Source organism: Hirundo rustica, chromosome 15, assembly GCF_015227805.2.
Source record: "Hirundo rustica isolate bHirRus1 chromosome 15, bHirRus1.pri.v3, whole genome shotgun sequence".
In the NCBI taxonomy this organism is placed as follows: domain Eukaryota; kingdom Metazoa; phylum Chordata; class Aves; order Passeriformes; family Hirundinidae; genus Hirundo; species Hirundo rustica.
Window position 1 is genome coordinate 1577696 of NC_053464.1, and position 26415 is coordinate 1604110.

At 59.3% G+C, this 26415-nt stretch overlaps 2 protein-coding genes across 2 annotated transcripts; one reads left to right on the plus strand and one right to left on the minus strand.

Moving 5' to 3' along the window:
* Positions 1 to 5911: 5911 nt before the first annotated feature.
* On the plus strand, positions 5912 to 22404 carry CCDC78 (coiled-coil domain containing 78). The gene is given in 17 exon segments (XM_040079405.2): positions 5912 to 6038; positions 6266 to 6394; positions 6566 to 6652; positions 6865 to 7044; positions 11207 to 11350; positions 11433 to 11483; positions 12138 to 12226; positions 13309 to 13387; positions 13822 to 13947; positions 14686 to 14897; positions 15427 to 15598; positions 16586 to 16629; positions 18660 to 18726; positions 20005 to 20105; positions 21066 to 21120; positions 21122 to 21190; positions 22231 to 22404. Coding segments are annotated over 17 exon segments (1812 nt in total). The 5' UTR covers positions 5912 to 6005.
* ANTKMT (adenine nucleotide translocase lysine methyltransferase) lies at positions 22354 to 24995 on the minus strand. The gene is made up of 5 exons (XM_040078954.1): positions 24809 to 24995; positions 24633 to 24737; positions 23935 to 24075; positions 23398 to 23448; positions 22354 to 22852 (listed from the first exon to the last, which is right to left on the minus strand). The coding sequence occupies exons 1-5, from the start codon at positions 24989 to 24991 to the stop codon at positions 22664 to 22666; spliced, it is 669 nt and encodes a 222-aa protein (XP_039934888.1). The 5' UTR covers positions 24992 to 24995; the 3' UTR covers positions 22354 to 22663.
* Between the last annotated feature and the right edge of the window lie 1420 nt (positions 24996 to 26415).

The window sequence follows — 26415 nt, forward strand, 5'->3', positions numbered from 1 at the left end:
GCAGGGCTCCTGCTCCCGCTCCGCTCTCGGGCCCCTCGGACTGCGCAGGGATGGATGGAGCAACCACCTTGACGCCTGTCCAGCCGCCCGCCCGGCCGGGCTTAACCCCACTGCTGCTGGCCCGAGCCCCGGGCACAGCCTGACCGGGAGCGGCGGCTCCGGCACCGGCTCCTCGCCGCTCCCCCGGCCCTGGGACTGCCTTCAGGGCAGCTCGGGCCAAGGGCGTGGAGCGAGATGTCCGGGAACATGATGGGGTTCGCGTGGGCTTTGAGCGTGGAGGGAGGAACGGGGTGATGGGGAACCCCGCAGGGCGAGCACCGTGCCCCGAGCAGCAGCACTGACCCTTCCCCGCCCCGCTGTGCCCGGAGTGGGGCTCGGGGCATCCGCGGGACGCGGGGATCCAAGGTTTGGGGATCAGCCTTAGTTCGAGATGGGCTGAAACGCTGGAGGGTTCATGGTGACGCAGGTGGGAAACGAGGTGCGAAACGGTGAAAAAAAACCTCTTCCCTGTGTGGAACTAAAAACCTCGGGGGTGGAACCCTCAGCCCCTCCTGGGCATTTTCCCGTTTTCCCGGCTGTCTTGTGGGTGGGGATGGACTGGGAGCTCCGCACCGCGCTCTGCCCAGCGCTTGTTGCCAAACGGGAAGCAGAGAGCAAAGCCAGCGTGCCCCTGGCGGGGTGGTGGCTGCGGGGGTCCCCTGCTGCTCTGCCAGCCCCCCGTCCCGTGGGATGAGGGTGGGTGATGCTCCAGGGCTGCCAGATCACACTCTGCCCCTGGCAGCTCAGCAGAACCGCCCCGGGGAGGCCGCTGACCTCATGCTGTGTCCCGGGTTATTCCCCCACCAGGCTCCAGCACAGGTTCTGTGCAATCTTTTACCGGTTTCCAGGAATGAAAAGGAAAGAAAAAGCCCCAGCAAGAGGAGCCCTGTGGCCAGCGGCTGCCAGATAGAAAAGCCATGGCTGAACTCCCCGCTCCTCCCTGGAGATGCACCAGGCTGGCGCCACTCACACCCAGCCCTCCAGAGCAGGAATCTCTGCCCTGGGGTTGCTCTTCCCAGCCCTGGTTCCCCCAGGCTGGTCTGGGAGGTGCAGGGGGAGCAGGGATTCCCTCCCCCACCATTCCCACCTTGCCCCTTCCCACGGGAGCCTGGCATTCCCTAGCTCCCGGGCCACACCTCGGCTCCTCACCAGGCACTGCCATGCCCATGGGAAGAGGCGCTGGAGAGAGACACCCACGCTCCAGCCTTGCCACCCAACTTTCCCACAGGCTCTGCTTTCTCTCTTCCCTTTTGGCCCCGAGTGGAATTCTCCTCCCCCTCTATTTTAATCCTGTCTTCTGGGAATTTATAGATCAGAAGGGAGAAATGAGGGATAGGGATACATGCACCCACTAATAGGCACTGAGCACATATTGACACAAGGTGTAATCAATCTGGAAGCTAAAAAGAGCTGAACCAGCACAGGTCAGCCAGCCAAAACCCACAGAACCTTGTTGGGAAGTTTAAACAAGCCCTGCCTGCAGCTGGGAGCAGGTTTATCCCTGCCTCCAGCAGCCCTCCCCGGGGAAATATCAAATGAGATGCAATGGGAAAATAAGGAGCGTAAATAAGAAAATCCCTTCCTGATGTGGCTGTGGTGCAGGGAGGAGCTGGGCCCATCTCCACCTTTAGACATCCTTGAGGCATCTCCTCCAGGCCTGTCTCCACCTCTGAACCTCCCTGCAGCCTCTCCTCTGGGTGTGTCCCACCTCCAGTGGCAGGAGATGCTGAACCCTGCAGGTGTTGGGCCCTGCACCCCCGGGCCCCATCCCCTCTGCCCAGTGACCCACAGCTCCACAGCCACCGTGGGACCTCGCTTCCGGTCCCTGCCGTGGGTGTCCCCTTCCCATGTTGGACCCCCTGTCTGATCCCCCCACCTCAGCTCCAGCAGATAAACTCCCGAGCCGGGACCAAAGTCTGAGCCCCTCCCCTGGTTGCCATGGAGAAGGCTGTAATGGTATTAGGAAAAGCAGCAAAATCGTTCAAAAGTAGTTTTTAAACCTCTTTAAACTTTAAGGAATCATTTACCTTCCCCAGCAGCCCTCCTGCGCCTGCAGGTCCCTCCCCAGGGAGCTCCCCGGCCCCTTTGGGTGGGACAGGGACACTCTGGACACCAGCAGGCACCCAGTGAGCCCCGAGGGGAGCGGGGGGTGACACGTGTGGCACTGTCACCGCTGAGTTAGGGAGTATTTTTAGCAAATCTTGCCGAAGATTGTCCCCGTCTGGAGGAGAGCATCTCGCGTTGCCGCGGTAACCAGCGCTCCTGCTCCTCGCTCAGGACCGAAAACGTGCCCGATAACGAGGGGAGGGGTGACAGCAGCACCACAGGGCTCGTGCCACTCTCCTGGGGACACCGAGGCCCGGGAGTGGCACTTTGCCTGGTGCCCACTGACCGCCCACCTTTCTGCTGCAGGAGACGGGCACCAGGCAGCGGTGGCAGCGGCTGGAAAGGTCCCCATGGGTGGCTCTGGGTGCCACCTGCTGCCCTGCCACGGCCCCACAGGCTCTGTGGGAGGCTGGGAAAGGTTCCTGGTGCTCTGGCAGCTCCCAGGGATGCCAATTACTGCCCCCGTGGCGCCTCACCAGCACCAGCCTGGCCGGACTGGTTGGACTGGGAGAGGTGAGGACGTCCCCAGGACATGACTCAGGGTGGCCAGCGCCATCGCTGGAGGCAAAGACGGGAAAATTCCCAAACACTGAGGTGTGGGGAAAAGAGGGGTCCTGAGAGCTTGGAGGTGCCGGGAATGGCAGGAGAGCAGGGGCTGCAGAATGAAACTGGCCTGGGGGAGGGAGCAGAGGGAAGGGAGGCAGCCACCGTGCCTAACTCATCCTGCTGACAGGGCCGGGGGTTGCAGGGAGCGCGGAACGGGATTTTCCGTGCCCACGGCAGCTCTCCAGACCTGGACGGCGCTTCCTGCTGGATGGAGGGAGCAGCCCGGGCAGAGGGATCGCAGCTTTCCTCCTGCCCGTGATCACAGAGGCACAACCCCGCCCCATTCCCTCTCCTCCCAGCCCCACGGGGAAGCACCTGGAGATGCCAGGGGATGACAAATGGGACACGGGGTGGCAAAGGGTGCTGGCAGCCCACAAACCCAACGTCTCCTGGGCTGCATCACAAGAGGGTGTTCAGCAGGGCAGGGAGATGATTCCCCCCTCAAACCCCCTGGAGCACACAAACATCCAGCCCTGGGATCCGGGCACAGAGCAGGCCTGGATGGGTCAGAGCAGCTCCAGAGGGGAACCTGGAGATGGTTGGGGACAGGAAGAACCTTTCTTGTTCTTTCTGGAGCAGCTGAGAGAGGTTCTGCAGCTCTCCCTTGTCCAGCCTGGAGAAGACCCTTGTGGCAGCCTGAGGGCTTGGAAAAGTGACAGAGAAAAGCTCTTCCTCAAGCCAGGAGAAAGGGTGGCGATTTGAAAGGGGAAGATTTGGGTTGGACGTAAAGACAAAATGTGCTGGGGGGGATCGGTGGGAGCCGGGTGCCCAGAGCGTTCCCCATGCCCGGGGCATCCCGGGAGGCAGGGAGCTCCTCTGGCATCCCGGCAGGAATTTGTCAGATCCGGGAGCGGACGCAAATTCCCTTTGCTGGCGCTGGAAGCCAGATGGAGCCAGTCGCTGCGCTAAGGCCGTGCGGCTCTGCGGAGAGCTCGGGCTGGGCTGGGGCTGCTCCCCCCGCTCCCCTCGGGGGTCCCTGGGGGCTCGGGGCCGTGTGTGACCCCGCCGGGGCTGGAGGAGAGGGGACAACCCGGGGGCTGCGCGCTCCAGAGCTCCCCCGGAGCTCCCGCGCGTTTGTTTGGGAGCGCTTCCATCCCTCAAAGCCGCATCCCCGCGTTTAAGGTGCACCTGGCACGGAGGGGAACACCTCCGGACAGAGCCGGGATTTGGGTCGGGCGGGGTTTTGCGGTTTAGTCCGGAGCGGCGCTGCGCATTCCCAGCTGCAGGGACACCCCAAAACTTCATTTCTCAGCCCGAACCTGCTTTTTGTGGTGTTGCCGGGGAGGACAAAACGGGCTTCGTGTCCCCACCCCACGGGGAAAGCGGCGCCCGTCATAGCTGGGGCAGCACAGGGGCGTTTGCACAATGAACGCCGCGTTTGCAGAGGTTGTTTGTCCTCTGCCGGCTGGGACGGGCTCGCTGCGGCTCAGGGAGCACCCGTGCGATGGCTGGGGCTGTTCCCCCCCCAGTCAGGGTCTCGGGGTCCGGGACAGATGGGATGGAGGTGCCCATCTTTGGGGTGTCCACGTGGAGCTGCTGCTCGGCTCCTCCGAGGCTCCCGGCGCCGTGGGCAGGGTGTGAATGCGGCTCCGAGCTGGGTGTGAAGAGACTGTGAATTCTCATCAACACTTTCATTACCTTAATAAAATTACTTCAGGTCTGTTAAGTTCTTTTGCAGAAAAACAAGCCGTAATTGCAGGGCTTGCTGCTGCTCCTTCCCCGAAAGCTCAGCCCCTGGGTCTGGCCTCTGTGCTCCTTCACTGAGGGGCTCTGGGGTCTCCTCCAGCAGCCTGGAGCAGGTGAGGAGCTCTGCTTGTCATGGAGCTGCTGAGGTGGCCCCTCTCCCTCTCATCTGCTGAGCTCTGACAGATCCTGAGGAGTTATTCCGAGCTCTGGGCTTTTTTGAACATTATATTGTCAAAGCTTTTTTTTTTTTTTTTTTCTGTGGGAGACAGATTCTTACCTAAACTCACCCACTCTACAGAAATAGCAATAATAAGCCTGAAATGAGGAGATTAAGAGCTGGAATTCATTTTAGAATCGTGGAAGAGTTTGAGTTGGAAAGGTCCTTTAAAGGTCTCCCAGTCCATCTGATTTTACCCCTGTTCAAGGTTTTCCAGGGTTGTCCACTCTGCCCTGTACTCCCTGTTACCCTCGCTCTGACCCTGGAGATTCCCAAAATACTTTTGGTTGTGGAATTTGCCCCATTCCAGCCTGGCAGGTCCCACTTTGGAGCCAGCAGCAGCACGCAGACCAGCACAACCCAGATTTAGCACTGTCTGGGCTAATCCAGGCTTGTTTCTGTGCGTGCTTTGCTTTAAAACATCTTTTTTCCACACAGCAGCTCTGATGTGAAAGGGTGAATTGGGAAAGGCCTTTTCCTGCCACCCAGAACCCCGAGATCCTGGGAGCTTTTGGCACGGGAGGTTCCAGGACTGCAGAGATCAAGAGGAAGTTGCCTGGAAGAAAATTAGATGGGCTATGGAGCAGGTGGTTGGTTTAGTGGGTTAATTACTGGGTTAATCAGACCTTGGAATCATGGAATCATGGAATGCTTTGGGTGGGAAGGGACCTCAAAGCCCATCCTGTTCCAACCCCCTGCCATGGGCAGGGACACCTGGCACTGCTCCAGGCTGCTCCCAGCCCCAGTGTCCAGCCTGGCCTTGGGCACTGCCAGGGATCCAGGGGCAGCCACAGCTGCTCTGGGCACCCTGTGCCAGGCCCTGCCCACCCTCCCAGGGAACAATTCCTGCCCAATCTCTCATCCAGCCCTGCTCTTCACTCGAAATGTCTCCTCTATGACTTTAAAATCTCCCCCCTCGTTCTGTCACTGCTGGCCCAGGTAAAAATTCCCTCTGCCTCTCCTGTCAGCCCCTGAAGCACTGGAATATCCCCGCACCAGGGATGGAGGCCGTCCCTGCAGCCAGGTTTGGGAATGCTCCATAAGGAACCCCCTCAGCGGCTGCACTGCTGCCCTGGGGATGTTCCTGGCGCTGTTGTTGCAGTGTCTGCTGCGGGCTGAGCCGGAATACTGAAACCTCCCGGGAGGGGCCAACGCCCCCCCTTCAGCAGCGCCCAGGGGGGCTGTAAGGGTTGGAGCCACCTTAACACCGGGGTGGAAGCCGCACCCTCTGGTAACCAAAGTTGGTAGCAACAGGGCTGGACCTCCCGGGAGAAGCTCCTCAGCCATCCTTGCGTCCTTCCTCGGCTGCTCTGCCGCTGCCCGCCCCGCGCTGCAGAGATCCGCCGGGCACATGGACCTCGGAATCGTTGCAGAGAATGAGAACGTGAGTATTCTGTCAGAGCACCCCGCTGACCGAAAATCCAGGTATGGAGGTCAGCAGCCCCTCCCCAGGTCAGGGAACTCCGCCTCGGAGATGCTAACTGCAGGAGAGAGATGGCAGCTGGGAAGCCTGGCTGGAATTGGTTCAGGTTCTGGAAAGCTGGAGATGCTGAGCTCTTCCAGCAGTGGCAGGGGGAGGAGGACACAGCTGGAGCTGCTCTGTGCCTCCAGGTGCAGCTGGAGGACGGGAACGAGGAGATGCACCGGCTTGGAGACCCACAGGAGGAGATGGGGAAACTGCCTGGCTCCAAGACAGACTTCCCAGGCAGGATGGTGCTCAGTGAAGAGGAAAAACTGAAGGTAAAACTTTGGGAGTTGACGAGAACTGAGCGGTGAAGCCGTGTGAGGCCAGTAGACCCCCACTGGGAAATCTGGGGGGAATTCCTCCTTCTCCAGGGGGATGTGTTGTGCTCAAACATCACATTGGCCTCAGAATCCATCCGTGGCCTTCACTGACTTTCTCTCTCCCAGATTTCCAAAGACCTCGTGGATCTCCAGATCGAGACAAACAAAATGAAGGAGCGTTATGAGACGGAGAACTTCAGCCTGAGAAATACGGTACCCGCATTTGGGAACAGCCGATTTCAGCTGCCAGCGCCTTCATCCAGCTCTGCAGCTCCTCACACACCCACCTCTACTTCGCTTGGCATCTTCTCCTGGCTTTAGATGGAGCTGAATTCCCCCCAGATCCCGAGGAGCTCCCATGAGATCATCTCCCCGCTCTTGCTGCTGCCCCGTGCCACGTCTAACGCCGCTGTGCCCCCGTGCAGATGCGGGCCCTGGAGAGCCGGGTGCAGGAGCTGGAGCTGTGCAGTGCCCAGGTCATGGGGGAGCGAGATTCCCTGCGGGAGCGCCTGCGGGCCCTGGAGAGCAGCCGGCAGCAGCTGGCGGAGGAGTTCATCATCCTGAAGAGCAACTACCTGGCCCTCGGGAGAGAGCTGGAGCAGGAGGTGAGAGAGGCTGCAGGGCTCATCCCAGGGCTCATCCCAGAGATCCCAGCTCCACCTCCCATTGCCCTGGTGCCCAAGTACCAGGCATCTTCTTGGCTTTCAGTTGTGCATCCCCGTCACAGCTCTGGTCCAGGGAGACTTCTCATACTCTGTACAGAGGTTGTTGTTGAAGGGACCTCTTAAAGGCCACTGAGTCCAAAAACCCATCCAGTGCCACCCCCTGCCCTGGGTAGGACACCTTCCACCATCCCAGCCTGCTCCAAGCCCCAGTGTCCAGCCTGGCCTTGGGCACTGCCAGGGATCCAGGGGCAGCCACAGCTGCTCTGGGCACCCTGTGCCAGGCCCTGCCCACCCTCCAGGGAACAATTCCTGCCCAATCTCCCATCCAGCCCTGCCCTCTGGCACTGGAAGCCATTCCCTGTGTCCTGTCCCTCCAGCCCTTGTCCCCAGCCCCTCTCCAGCTCTCCTGGAGCCCCTTTAGGCCCTGGCAGGGGCTCTGAGCTCTCCCTGGAGCCTTCTCCTCTCCAGGTGAGCACCCCCAGCTCTCCCAGCCTGGCTCCAGCCCCTGGAGCATCTCCTTGGGCTCCTCTGGACTCTCTCCAGCAGCTCCACGTCCTGCTGCTGTTGGCCCCAGGGCTGGGGCAGCTCTGCAGGTGGGCTCTCACCTGAGGGGGCAGAGGGGCAGAATCCCCGCTCCTCCAGGGTCCCAGCACACACGGCCAGGACATGTCCAGCCCCTGAGCTGTGACACAGCATGGCCTGGTGTGGGATTGTCTCCAGGGATTTGTTGTAACACAGCTCCTTCTGCAGGGCGTGTGGGACCTGCCCTCGCAGCGGGGATGGAGGTGGGGATGGAGCTGGGGACAGAGCTGGGGATGGAGCTGGGGACAGGGCTTGGGACAGAGCTGGGGATGGAGCTGGGGACAGAGCTGGGGATGGAGCTGGGGACAGGGCTGGGGACAGAACTGGGGACAGGGCTGGGGGCAGGGCTGGGGGCAGGGCTGTGCTCACGCTGACCCTCCGCTCCCCCGGCACCCCGCGGGCAGAGCTCTCCGGTTCCCCCGGCGGCCCCGGGGCGGTGCCCGGAGGTCACGGCGGGGCTGTCCCCGGCCGGTCTCTCCGTTCTGCCAGCGCGCTTTGTTTCCCTTTTTTTCTGCTTGGCTTGCGCAGCCGGCACGTGAAGGGATTGGAGCCGCTCTCACTTCGGGCGGCGGCGGGAAGGGGCCTGGCAAGTTTATAAAAACACCGACTTCAAGCAAGTTCGTGACGGTTCCTTAAAAGACCGACACCGTCCCGCTGACTGCTAGCTTAGCAATGATTAACCGGCGGCTTTCGGACCCAGATTCGAGTGTTTCTTTGGCTACTTCAACAGCTCTTCCTCTGTCCCCTCCCTCTCCCCCCTCGCGCTTCTCCTTCTTTTCGAATCGGATGGAATGACTGACACCCTCCTGCTCCCTCCCTCCCCCAGCAGAGTCCAGCCGCCTCAGCGCAGTGACCCGCTTTTCCACGCGGGCTGTGCTGGGAAGATGTGCGGCAGGAATGCTGCTTTGGTCCAGTGCGTCTGGATGGGCTCTGGCAGAGCGGGATAATGATCATCCGCGAGTTAGTGACCTTTGTGGGGATCATTTGTCTCCCAGCAGCTGAGAAATGGGAATTTCTCACGAGGAGGCGAGCTGGGCTCTGGCAGGGTGTGATCCCAAAGCACAGAGCACGAGGCAGAGCCGCTCCGCTCAGGGAGGAGCAGCTCAGCCATCAGCACTCTCGGCTGCTTCTCGTCCCCAAGGGGGTGCAACGTGTTTGTCAAAACCTGGATTTTCAGGCAGCTGACATCTCTAAATGACGGGCTTAGCCGGTTAGCGGTAATAGCACTGTTTTCACATGGATCCTGGGATGTTTCAGGGAGTGAAAGCACGTGGGTTCGGTCCTGTGCCAGGCAGCATCCTGGAGAACCACAGAGTCACGGAATGCTTTGGGGTGGAAGGGACTTTAAAGCCCTTCTCATTCCTCCCCTGCCACGGGACACCTTCCTCTAGAGCAAGTTGTCCCAAGAAGCGGGTCCAGAAGCCAGGGGTGAATTCCTTGGATGTCCTCCGTATGCCGAGGAGTTTACCCCAGTTCCTTGGCTCTGACTCCCAAAAATCCCTGCCTGAAGCCAGAGAGGCTCCGACTTGGCAGCCTGGGACTTGTCGCGACATGGGCCTCTTGCTCATTATTTTCCCAGCGCGGACTTTCCCAAAGGAAATGGGAAAAGCAGCCTGCGGTTCTGCCCCCTCCCCTTCCCGGCGCTCTTCTGCGGGAGACAATGGACCTTTTACACATTCCCAATTACAAGTGCTACTTGTGACCTTGCCAATATGTTGTCATGGCTGCTTGGCGCAGGAGCAGCTCGGCGAGCTCATTCACGGCCCCTTGTCCGGGAACAGTCGGAGCCTCTGAATGGTCGCGGCTCCATTGTCCGCGCATCGCCCGTGTCTGTCCGGCCGGGAGCGCCCTTGCCCGGCCCTTGGGAAGCGCCTCGCGGGACATGCCAGGCAGGCACTCGCCGCCTGGTTTCTGACTCGCTGTAAATTCTTCCTTTTCAAGGCTCTGACCTTTCCTCGCTCTCCGTTTCCTTCCCCTTTTGTCCCCCAGGTTCTCGCCGGCAGCCCCGGTGGGGACCCGAACGCGCTCTGGGTTCCACGCCGCGGTTTTCCCTGGAGCCGCGCCAGGCTCGGCAGCTCGGGAAAGGCGGCGAAGCCCAACTCAACCCGGGGTCCGCCCCTTTTTTTGGGTAAACCGGCCCTTGTGACCCCTGCGATCAAACTGTCGGGGCTGACAGCTGCAGATGGATCGCTGCGGGCCGGGGAGCAGCGGGCTGTCTCCGTCAGGTTCCACAGCTGTATTCTCACCTCTTTGTCAGGCTCCTTTCTCCCGCTCTCCCCCAGCCCGCCCCGTGCTATCTTTTGATAAGCTATTCTCTCCGCGGGTGACTCAGATGACCTCTGCCGCCCATCCTCCGATTCACTGCCATGGTAACAATTACTCAAGCTTGTCCCCAGCCATAAACCCCAGCAGAGCTTTGTCATCTACACAGAAACCCTCCTGGGGGACATGAATTCCCCCAGTGCTCCTCCACATCACCTGGAAGGGAGCTTTCCTCATTCAGATCCTCTTTATCTCTCGGAAATGTGTCACTTCACACCAGCACCGCTCTGAATCTGCTGCCCACACCGGGCTGTGGGCTGGCTGCTGCTGGGGGGACACATTCCAACGGAACCGGGATTGTGTCATCCCGGAGGGACCGAGAGAGGGAGGGAGGGAGGGATGGATGGAGGGATGGATGGAGGGAGGGATGGATGGAGGGAGGGAGGGATGGAGGGAGGGATGGAAGGATGGATGGAGGGATGGAGGGATAGATGGATGGATGGAGGGAGGGATGGAGGGATGGATGGAGGGAGGGATGGATGGACGGACGGATGGATGGATGGATGGAGGGATGGATGGAGGGATGGATGGAGGGAGGGATGGATGGATGGATGGAGGGATGGAGGGATGGATGGAGGGATGGAGGGATGGATGGAGGGATGGAGGGAGGGAGGGATGGATGGATGGAGGGATGGATGGAGGGAGGGATGGATGGATGGAGGGATGGAGGAATGAATGGATGGATGACGGATGGAGAGAGGGATGGATGGATGGATGGATGGATGGATGGATGGATGGATGGATGATGGAGGGATGGATGGATGATGGTTGGATGGAGGGAGGGAGTCTTGTCCCTTCTCCTCACACTCTGGAGCCCAGCACTGCTCAGAGCTGTTCCATGGGGAGGGACGTTCCTGAAGTGTTGGGAAGCTGCACGGAGCGTGCAGGGTGGGGGTGAGGAGGAGCTGGAGGCCTGCAGAGGTGCTGGCAGAGCTGTGCCAGGGCTGGCACTGGGATCTGGATTTGAGTGTGAGATGTGCAGAGGGATGACGTTCCATGGGAATGACCCTGCTGCCTGACAATGCATTTCCATGAGAACCAGAAAATCACCGGTATTTTTGGACATAGGACACAGAACTAACATTAAAACTTTATTTGAGAAGGGAAGGGGTGCCTGCCTGGAGCACACACCGGGAGCAGCAGGGATGTGCTCACCTGGGAGGGATTTCAGTTCTTTCCTATTTGTTTGCCTTGGCAGGTGATGAGGAATGAGGAGCTGACCCAGGAGCTGCTCAGCCTGGCCAAAGAGAGCATCCAGCCCCCTGGCTTGGGCCATCAATCCTCCCCGGAGCTGGGAGCAGGGAGAGCAGCGGGACATCCCCACCCTGCTCGGAGAGGGAAGGTAAGGGGCTCTCTGCCCTTCCACCGGCCCTTGGAGAACAGGGATCTACCAGACCCCTTCTTCTTCTCTCTCCCCAAACCAGCCTGAGGATGCAGCTGCCTCTGAACACGAGCAGCAGGAGCTGGAAGGAAACGTGAGTGTGGGGGGGGTCTGCTGCTGGATCCTTGGGAAGCAGGGGGGGATTGACTGTGCCTGGCACCTCCTGCTACTAACTTGAGTTTCGTGGATCAGCTGATGCCTTGATTCATCTTAAATCCTTTTTTTAAACTCTGTGGTTGCCAAACGAGACAGGAATAACTCCAGATGTGCAGGCAGAGCTGAGGAGGGCAGAGCTGATCCCCTGGGTCCGTGCCCTGCCAGGGGGAGCACAGACAGGAGCTTAGAATCCAACAAGTGCAGCGGACGCTTTTTTCCCTTCTTTCTCACACTTGAGAAATCTGGGGGTGACGAAGCACCCAAAACTGAGAGCACAGAGATGTCCCTGCCTCCTCCCCATCTGCAGCCCTTGCAGAACCAGCCTGGGCTCTGCCACCGGCTCCTGCTGGGAATCCGACTCAACGTGAGCGTTTCCCTCGAGAGAGCCACACATGTGCACCTCCACGTGCCCTGGCTGTGCACCAGACACCGTTCCTGCCGTGCTGGAGGGCACCAGTCCCTCCCAGTTAAACCAGTCCTTCCCCCAGCATCTCGCTGCTCAGCTGGACAAGAGCTCAGCTCTAGCTTCTCCTCACTTTGTCCTCTCTTCATGCAGCTTCCTGCCTCATCTTCCTCTTTGTTTGTCCCTCAGTTGCTTGGAAACCAGGATCACGTAAAAGTGGAGCTGGAAAAACTGAAGAAAACCCACGATGAGCAGCAGCAGAAGCTGGAGGAGCGAGTGTGAGTGTCCCTCTGCTTGGCCAGGTGTTTGTGGGAGTTGTTGCAGCTGGATTTGACCCGCGGGAGCAGGAGAGGAGGCAGTCTGCCTTTGGGGGGTACAGGGAAGGAATGACCCACCCTCGCAAGAAGTGAGGCCTGCAAGGAACACCTGGTGTTTTCAAAGCTCTTCAGAGCCATCAGATTAAAGTTGGTGGTGTTCAGGGACGCCTTCAAAATCCACTCTGAGTGACACACGGCAAACGTGCAGCATCCCAGGGACCATTCCAGCCCTGCCCTTACCCCCACAGTGGGGTCTCCATCAGCCTGGATGGGTTCATGTCCCAGGAAAGGCTGCCCCAGGGTGCTGCAGGACTCAGCCCTGGAGGGTGCTCACCTTTAGTGGGGAGAGATTCTGTGCACTGGCTGACACACCTTTGGAGGCTGGCAGCTGCTGCTGGGGGATTCCTGTCATTCCAAAGTGATTTTCTCCCCAAAGCTGGCTGTGTTGCACCTATGGTGTAGGAGATTGGGATATTTGGACACGTAATTAATATGATTGAGTAGAAGATATTTATTGTTTACATTAAGCTACGGTTATAGATTCCAAGCTGCTTGTTCACGTGTTCACGAATCATCTGATTGGTTTTTTCCTAGCACATACTTTTTGGGATATTTGATTGGTTAAAAGTCAATTATTACATTGTGCCTCTTTCATTTAGGTTTTGCATTCTTGGCAGTCAGTTTTTCAGGCTTTTTTTTTATTTTAGTCTTGTTGTTTCAGTAACTGATGAATTCTTGAGGGTTCTGATAACAAAAACTGCAGGTAGTTTGTGAAGATTACTTACAAATAGTTCGGCTGGTACACAGAATGGCCTGAGTTATGCAGATACATCACAACACTGCCGAGAATCCCAGAATCCCAGAATGGGTTGGGTTGGAAGGGACCTTAGATCTCATCCCATCCCACCCCCTGCCACGGGCAGGGACACCTTCCACTACCCCAGGTTGCTCCAAGCCCCATCCAGCCTGGCCTCGAACACTTTCAGGGATGGAGGAGGAGTTCGGGCAGTTGAAACAAACCCATTTTCTTGCCGTGCGTGCAGGCTGGCGCTGGGGAAGGAGCTGCAGGAGGCGAAGGGCGCGGTCGTGGCCAGCCGGCAGAGGCTGGCGGAGCAATCCGCGGTGAGCACGGGCTCCCTCCTCCCATCCCGCCCCGTGCTCCTCCTGAGCGGGCAGCGCTGGGGTGCCCCCAATCCAGGTGCTCCAGCCCCTCTCCCTCCCCGGGGAGTTTGGCACGCCGAGGTTCTCCCGCTGCGGTTTCCTCCCGCACGTGGTGGAAGCGCTGCTTGCAAAGGCGGTGGGAGGAATTTTGCTCGCTGGTTTTCAGAAAGAGTTGGTGGAATCACCGGGGTGGGGTGGGGGGGTGGCAAATGACAGAAGGTAGCAGGGGAATAGGGATTATAAACATTTCCAGTGGGTTCCTCTGAAAACCCGGGACCTTCCCAGCTCTAGTGCAGCCAGATATCTGGAAATTAAGATCCTCAGCTCTTACGAAGCGTTTCAGCTCCTCCTCGGCCGGAGGAGCAGGGCAGCAGGGTTTTTGTTTGCTGTGCCAGGTGCTGCTCACATCCCAGGGCCAGCTCCAGGAGGTGGAGGCGGAGAACTCCCGGCTGCAGCTGCGGCTGAAGGAGCTGAACGAGGAATATCGCTCCCGGCTGGCGCAGTACATCGGGGACGTGGCGGTGGGTTCAGCCAGCCCGGGGAGCTGTCACAGACTCATGGAATACCCTGAGCTGGAAGGGATCCACAAAGATCACGGATCCAGCCCCTGGCCCTGCACAGACCCCCAACAATCCCACCCTGGGCATCCCTGGCAGCGCTGTCCAAACTCTCCTGGAGCTTTGGCAGCCTCGGGGCCGTGCCCATTCCCTGGGGAGCCGGGGCAGTGCCCAGCACCCCCTGGGGAAGAACCTTTCCCTGGTATCCAGCCTGACCCTGCCCTGGCAGAGCTCCAGCCATTCCCTCAGGTCTCTCCACACTGGCATCCTCCTCTTGTAGACTACTGCCAATAAATTGGAGTAGATACATAAAGAAAGGAGTTTTTAGTCCCTGTAATCTGACCAGGAAAAGTCCCAGCAGAAACTCACCGGTAATTTTGCATGGCCATACAGGAAATCTTGGTGCAGGGGGGGGCTGCCATAGAATCATGGATTGGGTTGGAAGGGACTTTAGAGATCATCCAGTGCCACCCCTGCCATGGCAGGGACACCTTCCACCATCCCAGGCTGCTCCAAGCCCCAGTGTCCAACCTGGCCTTGGACACTGCCAGGGATCCAGGGGCAGCCACAGCTGCTCTGGGCACCCTGTGCCAGGGCCTGCCCACCCTCCCAGGGAACAATTCCTGCCCAATCTCCCATCCAGCCCTGCCCTCTGGCAGTGGGAAGCCATTCCCCTGGATTTCCCTCTCTGTGCATTTCCAGAACTACATGGACAGCAAAGCCAGCAGCGTGTCAGGCCACAGCAAAGCCCCAGCTGGCCACGCTGCCATGAAGAACTTCGTGGACAGCATGCTCAGGGATATCCGTGCCTCCTACAAGTCCCGGGAAGAGCAGCTGGCCCGGGCAGCTCGTGGGTACAAGAAACGCATGAAGGACTTGGCCAAGAAGCACGAGAACCTGCTGATTGCCTATGGGTAAACCTCAGCCACCCCCTCCTGCAGGACCAAGTGGAAAAGCGCGGTAGCACCCATCCCCTGCCCCAGGAGGAGGCAAACAGCTCCCAGAGGATCTGAAATGCACGTTTATCTCCCTGCTCCTGGCAATCCAGGATCAAGCTGCTTCCAGCTGCACATCAAGGGTGCTCTGGACCCCATGGAGCTGCTCTGCACATATGTTCCTCCCACTTAAAGTGCAGGGTGAGAGATTGATCCCACGGTGGATGGTGTGGAAATGCAGAGGTACCACAAATAGCTCCACCTCCCAGCCCGTCCCTGCAGTGCTCCCAGCTCTCCCGGCAGCTTGGGCTGTGGGAAGCAGCAGAAATACTTGTGGTATAAAAGCCACAAATAGCTCTAGGACCAGCTCCCTTCGGAAACTCTCCCACTTATCCTTTGCAGGTGGCCAGAACCAGCAGGTCCCAGTGAGTGGCACCTTCAGGAGCAGCAGGACTGCTCAGTGGCGTCACACAAAAGGAGCAGGGACTGATCTCTGTGCTGGTTGCAGGCTGCAGCGGGAGCAGATCCGAGCCCTGGGGAGCAGTGCCATGGACTGCGGCCCTGCCGAGCTCCACTTCTCCATCACAGACCCAGAGCTGCTGACAAACAGCTCCCGGGAGCTCAACCGGCTGCGGGAGGAAAAGGCAAAGCTGGAGATGCAGCTCCAGGAACTGCAGAAGGTAGAGATGGGACATCGAGAAGGAATTGTTCTCTGGAGGGTGGGCAGGCCCTGGCACAGCTGTGGCTGTCCCTGGATCCCTGGCAGTGTCCAAGGCCAGGTTGGATGGGGCTTGGAGCAGCCTGGGATGATGGGAGGTGTCCCTTCTTGGTGGGAAGTTTCACGAGCTGTAGGTTCAGCCCCTTCCTTAAGGCATTTATAGGATTGGTTCGGTTGGAAAAGCCCTCTCAGATCATTCAGTCCAACCATTATCCCAGCACTGTCAAGGCCACCACTGAGCCATGTCCCCAAGTGCCACATCCACACTCTCCCTGAGGGTTTGCTGTGCCTGTGGCATGGGCAGGGAACACAACAGCCCATGTGTGACATGTGACAAAATCATGGAATCCCAGAATGGTTTAGGTTGGAAGGGGCATTAAAGCTCATCCTGTTCCACCCTTGCCATGGGGTTCCACTGTCCCAGGTTGCTCCAAGCCACATCCAGCCTGGCCTTGGACACTGCCAGGGGTGGGGAAATGTCCTCCCACTGTGCAAACGTGGGTCTTGATTTGCACAGGATGCATTTATTTAAAAATTCAGAGGACGGGAGACCTGAAACCAGATTGTACAGCCCATCATTTCCTTGCCACGGCACTGGTGGCTGTGGGAGTGCTGGGATACCTTGTGCCACTTCCAAGGGGCCTTACAGAAAAGAGGGAGAATGGTTTTTTTCATGTCTTTTTACAACCTGACCCTGGCACAGGGTGCCCAGAGCAGCTGTGGCTGCCCCTGGATCCCTGGAAGTGTCCAAGACCAGGCTGGATGGGGCTTGGACCAACCTGGGATGGCGGGAGGTGTCCCTGCCCATGTCAGGGGGTGGAATGGGATCAACCTTTAAGGTCTCTTCCCATCCTAACCCATTCCATGACAGGATTTCTCTAAAAGCAGCAGGATCTGGGATTGCAGTGGGTTCACCTTTACAGGAATTCTGCTCTTCCTTTGTCTCCAGAAAAGCCTGAAAGGAGCCTCTGCCTTTCCAGTGCCTCTGGAGCAGTAAGTGCTGCTTCTTCCTTGGGATGTCTTTCATTCCAATTTGTCATGAATGCGAGGATTGAGGGATCTTTTTTGCCTGGCTGGAGGCAGCAATAAGCAGGGAAAAGGAGCTGCTGGGGCCTGCAGAAGATGAGGCAGCTGTCCCCTCAGCACAGCGCTTCCTGCAGGAAGAGAATCGGTCACTGGGCCTCGATCCAAGAAAGCTCTTAAGCGCATATTTGATTTAATCATGTTTTGAGCCCTACTGACCTCTTTAAAAGCTGAAGTTAAGCATATGCCCAAGTGCTTTGGTGGATCACAACCTGAGAAAGGCCTGTGGGACACCGCCAGTTTGGGATGGTCTCCTGTTTTTCCTCCTTCCCAGCGCAGGAGTTGGGCTGGAGCCCTTTGGTGCCACTGTGCTGATGCCTCTCTGGCTGCCCAACAAACCCTGAAACTGCCAAATTTTGATGGGTCTCTTCCCCCTGCTCCATTATCCTGCTAAAACTCAACCAGCTATAGCTGTGGAGCAGGAGAAACCTGAGCTGGGGCTTTTCAGCCCTTTAAAAGATGTGGTCACCTAGAAGACATGTCAAATATTCCATTAGCTGGATGCCAGCACTGAGGAGTGGGTGAGTGCCAGAGCTCCTGGGCTCTGGAGGGGCATCTCAGGCACAAGCTTGAGCCTCAACCAGCCTCTGCCATGTTTTCCACACTGAAAATAGCAGTGGTCCGTGAGTAAATGCAGTAATTTGGGCAGGGACCACAGGAGCAGGGCACGGAAAGTCCAGACCCTGAATTTCAGTGACGCATCTCGTCATTTGGGGTTTTTTGACTGCCAAGAGACCCCGCACACTTCAAACCCTGCTGGGCCAATCTGTGCTGTTACCCTGCTCCTCCAGCTAGAGACGGGAATCCCAGCGCTCCCGCAGCTCCTGCTCCAATTCCCACTGCCTTTGTCAGAGAACGGGTCGGGTTGGGTTGGGTGGGGTTGGGCTGGGCTGGGTGGGGTTGGGTTGTGTTGGGTGGGGTTGGCCTGGGTGGGGCTGGGTGGGGCTGGGTTGGGTGGGGTTGGGTGAGGTTGGGCTGGGTTGGGCTGGGTTGGGTTGGGCTGGGTGAGGTTGGGCTGGGTTGGGCTGGGTTGGGTTGGGTCGGGTTGGGTTGGGTGGGGCTGGGTTGGGTTGGGTGAGATTGGGTTGGGCTGGGTTGGGTTGGGTCGGGTTGGGTTGGGTGGGGCTGGGTTGGGTTGGGCTGGGTGGGGTTGGGTTGGGTCAGGTTGGGCTGGGTTGTGTTAGGTTGGCTTGGGCTGGGTGAGGTTGGGCTGGGTTGGGTTGGGTGGGGCTGGGTGGGGTTGGGTGAGGTTGGGTTGGGCTGGGTTGGGTTGGGTCAGGTTGGGCTGGGTGGGGTTGGGTGAGGTTGGGTTGGGCTGGGTTGGGTTGTGTTAGGAGGGACCCTAAAGCCCAGCTCCTTCCACCCCATGTGCTGTGGGGGTTTCCCAGCTGCACCAGCTCCCTGTTTATTGTTCCCTTCTCCCGTGGCTCCCACAGAAGCCCAGCCGGGATCTCCCCGCTCTGGGAAGCGGAGGGAGCACAATGCATTCCTGCCTTCCCACAGCCCACATTCCCTGAGCATCAGATGTGACCTGTATTCCCTCCCGGAGCCTGGGACGGGGTGGGAAGGGCTTTCCCACGCCGGGCTGTGCAGACAGCTCACCTCTGGTGCTCGCTGACCAGAGCAGGCGGCTCCCTGCTCCAAACAGGGCAAGTGCCAGCCTCTGGCACTGGTGCCTCCCTGTTCCCATCAAATCCTGTCCCGCGGCGGCAGGGTCAGGACTTGGGACAGCGCCAAGCTGTGGGTGGGGTGTCCCAGGTTGGCGGAAGGGCAGTGAGTCCCCGATGGTGCTGCCCTGGGGAAGTTTGGGCATTGGGAGAGGAAAGGTTCCAGTTCTGGGGATGATGGTGGGATGGACACCAGTTGTGTGGAGCTGTGGGATCTGCGGAGGGGCTGGGTTTGATGTCTGGGCATGATCCAAATGAGCTCCTCTGTCCCAGGCAGCTGGATGAGGAGGGCTGGGCAGAGGTCAGGAGGAAGCTCCGGGAGTTCACACTCAACACCCAGGTACAGGTCTGGAACAGCCCATTGGAGCCAAAGCTTCTCTCCCACCCACAGCAGAGACGTGCTGCCTCACCTCCTGCCCTGGGGCTGGTACACTGCTCCAGGCTGGAGGGGAAACTTCCATGGAGTCACAGAATATCCTGAGTGGGAAAGACCCACAAAGATCCTCCAGTCCCACCCCTGGCCCTGCACAGACACCCAACAATCCCACCCTGGGCATCCCTGGCAGCGCTGTCCAAATGCTCCTGGAGCTCTGGCAGCCTCGGGGCCGTGCCCATTCCCTTGGGATCACTTTCCATGGAGCCTTGCTGGTGGTGACTCAAGGCTTTACTGCCCCTGCTACCAAAGGAAGGAGAGCAGCCCCTTGTCGCTCCTGCCCACAATTCAGAACAAGCTTTTGGCATCTCTGTAACAATCTGGGGCTGATTGTTCCCCTGTGCCGGCACTGCTGGAACACCTGCTGTCCTGGGGCAGCTCTGGGCCACTCATGGCAAGACAGACATTGTGGAGCTGCAGCATGTCCAGGGCAGGGAACAGAGCTGGGAAGGGGCTGGAGCACCAGGAGAGGCTGAGGGAGCTGGGAAAGGGGCTCAGCCTGGAGAAAAGGAGGCTCAGGGGGCCCTGGTGGCTCTGCACAGCTCCTGACAGGAGGGGACAGCCGGGGGGGTCAGGCTCTGCTCCCAGGGAACAGGGACAGGGCAAGGGGAAACGGCCTCAAGCTGTGCCAGGGGAGGTTTACACTGGATGTTGGGAATATTTCTTCGCGGGAAGGGTGGTCAGGCCCTGGCACAGCTGCCCTGGGCAGTGCTGGGGTCACCATCCCTGGAGGGATTTAAAGGACATGTGGATGTGGCACTCAGGGACACAGGTCTGTGGGACATGGGACATGGGTTAACACCTGGATCCTAGTGGGCTTTTCCAACCTACACAATTCCACAATTCTTTGATTCTATTCGACCTGGTTCAAGTCTAGGCTGAATCTGAATCAGCTTCCCAGTCTGGTTGCTGCTGGCTGCAGGGATATTCCCTTCCACATCACGCCTTTCCCTGTCCACAGCGACCCGGGGCAGTGCTCCACTGGGGATGTAAACTCAACACCTGCTCGGGGTCGATCTCTGTGGCCAAAAGAAGGGAGATGTGGTGGCTGAGAGCTCAGAGTGACAGGGAAGTGGTCGGAAGGTTGAACTCAGGCAGCAGAGAGGGGCTGAGCACCATCACTCACAGATCTCCCTTTTCTCCATGTTTTCTCCATGCTTTCTCCACGTTTTCTCACCCCTGCAGGAGGACCTGGAGCAGCAGAGAAGCCAGCTGCTGACTCGGGCCGTGGTGGCAGAGGAGCAGGTGTCGGAGCTGCAGGGGTACATCGACCAGCACCTTGCCAGGTGAGGCGGGGGATCCCCCTGTGCCCATGGGCTCCTGCTCCATCTCCAGGCTTGGTGCCAGTGACGTCTCCGTGCCCACTGCTGACAGCACGGCTCATGTCCCACTGCTCCTCCAGCTGTGCAGGCAGCTGCCACCACCTCTTGTCCCACGGGACAGAGGGAGAGACACGCCCTGTCCCTGCCACACTTGTCCTTCCCTGCGTGCTCACACATCCCTGGGAGCAATTAGAATCATGGAATGGGTTGGGTTGGAAGAGACATAAACGTTCATCCAGTTCCCCTGCCACAGGCAGGGACATCTTGCACTGTCCCAGGTTGCTCCAAGCCCTGTCCAGCCTGGCTTTGGACACTGCCAGGGATCCAGGGGCAGCCACAGCTGCTCTGGGCACCCTGTGCCAGGCCCTGCCCACCCTCCCAGGGAACAATTCCTGCCCAATCTCCCATCCAGCCCTGCCCTCTGGCAGTGGAAGCCATTCCCTGTGTCCTATCACTTTATGCCATTGTCCCCAGTCCCTCTCCAGCTCTCCTGGAGTCCCTTTAGGCACTGGAAGGGGCTCTGAGGTTTCCCTGAGATCTTCAGTCGAACCTAAAATCCAAACCCTAATCTAAACCTAAAATCTAACCCTAACCTAAAGCCTAAACCCTTTAGAGTTTTTTTTCACAGGTTCTAAGTCCTCCCAGCAGCCCCTGGTCTACGTTCCCCTCTCCCTGGCTCATGCTGCTGTGGAGCAGGGAAGGGCAGGGGAGGGAGAGGACAAGCAGGGCAGCTGTGCCAGGGCACGATCCAGCTCCTGCCGTGACTCCCCAGCCGGCTCGGCCGTGGGCTCGGCGCAGGCTGTGCCCTTACCTGGCAGAGCCCACCAACGGCTTTTATTCGGGAAAGGCCGCGGGATCCAGGTGCCAGGCTCAGCTCCGAGCACCGTGAGCAGCCCGGCAGTGACGGAGCCACTGGCACTGCAGGTACCAGCAGGAGATCCTGCGGCTGAGGAACGCCGAGCGCAGCGAGCGGCCCCGGGCGCGCCGCGCCAGCAGTGCCAGCCACCAGCCATAGCTGCCCCGCCTCGGGAACGCTCCGAGGGAGCTCTGTGTGCCAGGATCCTTCCCAGCCTGGGAGGGGGGAACAGCGAGAGAAACCCCGTGGGTGTTCCTGGCCTTAAATCCACAGCACTAAAACGAGACAAGGAAACTGCGTCCGGTCTGTCCCGGCCGTCTGCGGGCTGCAGGAATCCTGCTCCTCCCTGAGCATGTCCCGGACATGGGCTCAGGTTCTGTGGATAGGACAGTCACAACACATAGTGAAGAGTTCTCCTTTATTAAAAGTTCATAAAAGTTCATAAGAAAGAAAAAGTTCAGGGTGCTCCTTTATTATGGCCACATGCTGTCTTTTATACAGTTTTGACGAACATCAAGAGTAACTCCTAATCGGTTAATAGCTTTCTCGTTAATTATTCTATTGGTTAGCAAAAGACATTTGACTTGGCCATCAAATCTATCTATTCTCAGATCGTTTACATACTTTCTTTACTGATTCTCATGGGACAAATCCCTTCTTATTACAGGTGCACTTGTTTTTCACCTTCAGAATAGATGGTTATGTTAAAGGAACTTCTCATTCTCCGAACACCTTCGTGTGGGCACTTAGAGATTGCTTGTTAGCAGCACTCAGAACAAACGACAGGCCAGCTTTTTACCCTATTCCTACAAGGTTCCCAGGCAGCTCTTTACTGCTGGGCTCTGCTGGGTTCCTGCTCGTGCTGTAACATTTTCCTGGATGAGACCTGGAGCAAGGGCTTCTCCTGACAGACAGAGCCAAGGGTGGCCCAGGCCAGGATTTCTTCTGGGGCTGGATAAAGGGATGAGCTGCTCTTTTACTGTGAGGGCGGTGAAAGGTTGCCCAGAGCAGCTGTGGCTGCCCCTGGATCCCTGGCAGTGCCCAAGGCCAGGCTGGACGGGGTTTGGAGCAATCTGGGATAGAGGGAGGTGTCCCTGCCCATGGCAGGGGTGGAACAGGAGCCGCTACAAGATCCCTTCCAACCCAACCCATTCCATGATTCTGTGACTCTCTGGTGAGAAAACCCCATTCTCCTCTGTGTTTGAGTGGAAAATGGAGTACTATACTGAAGAGCAGGGCCAAACCGATCCTTCACGGAGGTGGGCTGGAGAGGACGGCGGAGCAAAGCCCGAGTCGAGGAGCAGCAGCTGCTCCAACTCTGGGAGCATCCAGCAGCTCAAAGACAAAGCAAAAACCTCAGAGGAACAATCAACCAAAACTTTATTTTTAAAAATTAAATATAAATAAAGTAGCCGTCATCCAAAAAGAGGCACTGGAGCTTTATGCCTTAAATCCTGTGTTAACCCCAGGATTTTTAGGTTCGATTTTTTTCCTCCCTTGCTTTGCTCACACTCTGGAAAAATGAAGGACCGCCACCCTGCAAGTCCCCAGGACAAATGCTGGCCAAGCACTTCTGTCCCGAGCTGAGCTAAGGGCTGGAGCGGCTCTGACCCTTAACGCCCGGCTTAACGAGGCTGGTGTTAAACCGGGTTTAACGAGGCTGGGGTCAGACCTGGCTTTCCTGGGCTCTGCCCTGCGCTTCTCGCCGCACCTCCTTCATGTCATAGGCCCAGACCTGCTCCAGCCCCTGCCCCAGGGTGCTGCTGGGGGTCCAGGAGGGGAAGGGGAAGCGTCCGGCCACCACCCGGGCGTCGTCGGGCAGTTCTGCCAGGAGCTTGGTGGCCAGGGGAGGTTTCTGGGGAGAGACACAGGCAGGGACAGGCAGCCTTAGGACACAGTCACACAGTGACAGTGCCACCAGGGACCATGGGGCAGCCCCTGGGGCACCAAGCAAGGACCCTTCAAAGCACAGGGCTGGTACTGGCCCCGTGTGAGGCTGGCACTTGGAGCGAGTGACGAGCAACGGGACGAGAGGAACGGCCTCAAGCTGTACCAGGGGAGGGTTAGGCTGGATATTGGGAAAAGTTCCCCATGGAAGGGGTGGTCAGGCACTGGCACAGTGGTGGTGTCACCGTCCCTGCAGGGCTTTAACAGACACGGATGTGGCACCTGGGGACGTGGGTTAGTGGTGGCCTTGGCAGTGCTGGTAGCACTCCGTCTCAGAGGGAATTTCCAACCTGAACGATTCCACGAGTCTATAAATCCAAATGCTGTGTAGCACCAAGGCACTCACCCACAGCGATGCCCACTTGGCCGTACTCCACCCCAGATCCCCTCTCTTCCCCAAGAAAAGCCCTCGAGCTGGCCCAGAGCAGCTCAGGGTGGGAGGGGCTGACTCACCACGCTGGGGGCCAGGAACACGATCACATTGTGGCAGTCAGAAAGATTCACCTTAAAACAGAAGGAAAAAGGGAATAACGAGCAACAGGCACAGCTGCAACAACTATTTGAGCGTCTAAGCCCCGTTGGTCATCTTTGGAACCTTGAGGGGAGCAAAGATGCCACAAAACATCTTTGGGAAGTGGGATGGGGAAGTGTGGGTGTGAAAGCAGCACATCTTGGGAAATAATCTGCCTCCAGCACCATCCCAGATCCGATTCCCTGATGGATTTGCAGGCTGCAAATACCTGAGGAGCTCATCTCTGCAGGAGGCCCTGCCAGCAGCACACAGACCTGTCCCCAGAGCTGCTCCAAGCAGCACAACTGGCCACGGGCTGCCCCAGCTGGCACTCCCCTGGAAGGGAGGACGGTTTTCCACCTCCCAGGAGCAGCGTGGGATGGGGAAGGAGCAAGCAGCCATCAGGAAATCCGTCCTGGAGATGCAAACAGAGCTCTGGCCCTGCCCTGAGCACACCCAGACCCTCGGGACGCTGTTACCTTCCAGAGATCCTCCTTCAGGAAGGAGACGTTCCCGTGGTACCCGGCCCTCCAGGCGCGGTACTTGGCCAGGCACAGCAGCCAGGGGTTGAGCTCGTAGCCCAGGGCTGGCCTCAGCCCCTGCCTGTAAGCCTCCAGCACCTGGAGAGGCAGAGGGAGGGCTGAAACCCAGAGCACCCCAGGGCTGAGTCTGGGGCAGGATTTGGGTGGGCAGGGGCTGTTGCCCAGCTCCGCTCGCCCCATCCTGCTGGGCAGAGTGACCTCGGTGCCCAGCACCACCCAGAGCCCTCATTCCCACCCTGCTCGCTGCATGTGGTGTCTTTTAGGGCTGTCAAAGACCCCCTATGACCATTTAGAGCCACCCTGGACCACCTAGGACTGCCTAGAGCCACCTGGGGCTGTTTAGAGGTACCTAGGGCCATGTCGGGACACCTAGGACCACCAAGGACAGCCTAGGAACATCTAGGGACACCCGGGACAATCTGGAACCACCTACAGCTGTCTAAGACCATCGAGGACCCTCTGGGACCCCCTGGGACGGTCCTGGACCGTAGCCAGGAGGGCCACCCAGAACCACAGCCAGAAGCCAGGCACCAGCCGGGCGGGGGTCTCCCCTCCTCCCTCCCCGTGCGTGCAGCCCCCCTCCCTGCCCTTCGCGACCCTGGCCACCCCGATCCCCGCCAGGACCCGGCCCTTACGAGCCGTCCATCTCCGGATCCCAGGTCCACGGTCTTGCCGGCGCGCCCCCGCAGCAGCGCCAGGGCGTTGGCGACCTGCCGGGGGCTGGAGGGCTGGTAGGGCACCTGGGGGGCACAGGGGGGTCAGGGCGGGCCGAAGGGAGGGGGACGGAGGGCTCCGGGGGGTGTCGGGGTACCTGCAGGCGCAGGGGGACGCGGCGGAAGCCGGGCATCAGCAGCACGGCCCAGGTGGCCCATGCGGCCGCCCCGCTAGCCACGGCCAGCGCCAGCAGCCCCCGGGCACCCAGAGCGCCCCCGGGCCGTGCCCAGCCCGGCTCCCCCGGCTCCCCCGGCTCCCCCGGCTCCCAGCACTGCTCCATGGCCGCCGGAAGGGGAGGGGAGCCCGGCCGCGAGCTTCCGCCGGGAGCGGCTCCGGGGACACGGGGACACGGGCGGGCACGGGGTTAGGCGGCTGAGAGACCGGGGACACGAGGGACACGGACACGAGGGACACGGCACCGGGGACAGGAGGGACACGGACACGAAGGACAGGAGGAACACGGCTCCGGGGACAGGAGGGACACAGACACGAGGGACACGGCACCGGGGACACGAGGGACACGGCTCTGGGGGACAGGAGGGACACGAGGGACACAGACACGAGGGACACGGCACCGGGGACAGGAGGGACACGGACACGAGGGACAGGAGGAACACGGCTCCAGGGACAGGAGGGACACGGACACGAGGGACAGGAGGGACACAGACACGAGGGACACGGCTCCGGGGACAGGAGGGACACAGACACGAGGGACACGGCTCCAGGGACACGAGGGACACGGCACCGGGGACAGGAGGGACACGAGGGACACGGACACGAGGGACACGGCTCCAGGGACGGGAGGGACACGGCACCGGGGACAGGAGGGACACGGACACGAGGGACAGGAGGAACACGGCTCCAGGGACAGGAGGGACACGGCACCGGGGACAGGAGGGACACGGACACGAGGGACACGGCTCCAGGGACGGGAGGGACACGGCTCCGGCACAGAACGGACGCTGCTCCGGGGCTCCGCGCTGCCCCCGTTCCGGCCTGCGTGTGCGGGGCTGCGGGGGGGGCACGGCCGTGCGTGGTTGTGTGCACGGGTGTGTGTGTGTGTGTGCGTGTGTGTGTGTGCGTGTGCAGAGCTGTGTGTGCGTGTGCATTGCTGTGTGTGCATGTGCATTGCTGTGTGTGCATGTGCATTGCTGTGTGTGTGCAGTGCTGTGTGTGCATGTGCATTGCTGTGTGTGTGCAGTGCTGTGTGTTCATGTGCAGTGCTGTGTGTGTGTGTGCATTGCTGTGTGTGTGCAGTGCTGTGCGTGCATGTGCAGTGCTGTGTGAGCGGGCTGTGCACAGCCGCTCTGTGCAGTGTTGTGTGTGCATGTGCAGTGCTCTGTGTGTGTGTGTGTGTGTGCAATGCCCTGTGTGTGCGCGCAGTGCTCTGTGCAGTGCTCTGTGTGTGTGTGTGTGTGTGCAATGCCCTGTGTGTGTGTGCAGTGCTCTGTGCAGTGCTCCCTGTGTGTGTGTGCAGTGTTCTGTCTGTGTGTGTGTGTGCAGGCTGTGCACACCTGCTCTGTGCAGTGCTCTGTGTGTGTGTGAGTGTGCATGTGCAGTGCTCTGTGTGTGTGTGTTTGCAGTGTTCTCTGTGTGTGTGCTGTGTGTGCGTGTGCAGTGCTCTGTGTGTGTGTGTGCAGTGCTCTGTGTGTGTGTGTGCAGTGCTCTGTGTGTGTGCAGTGCTCTGTGTGTGTGTGTAATTCT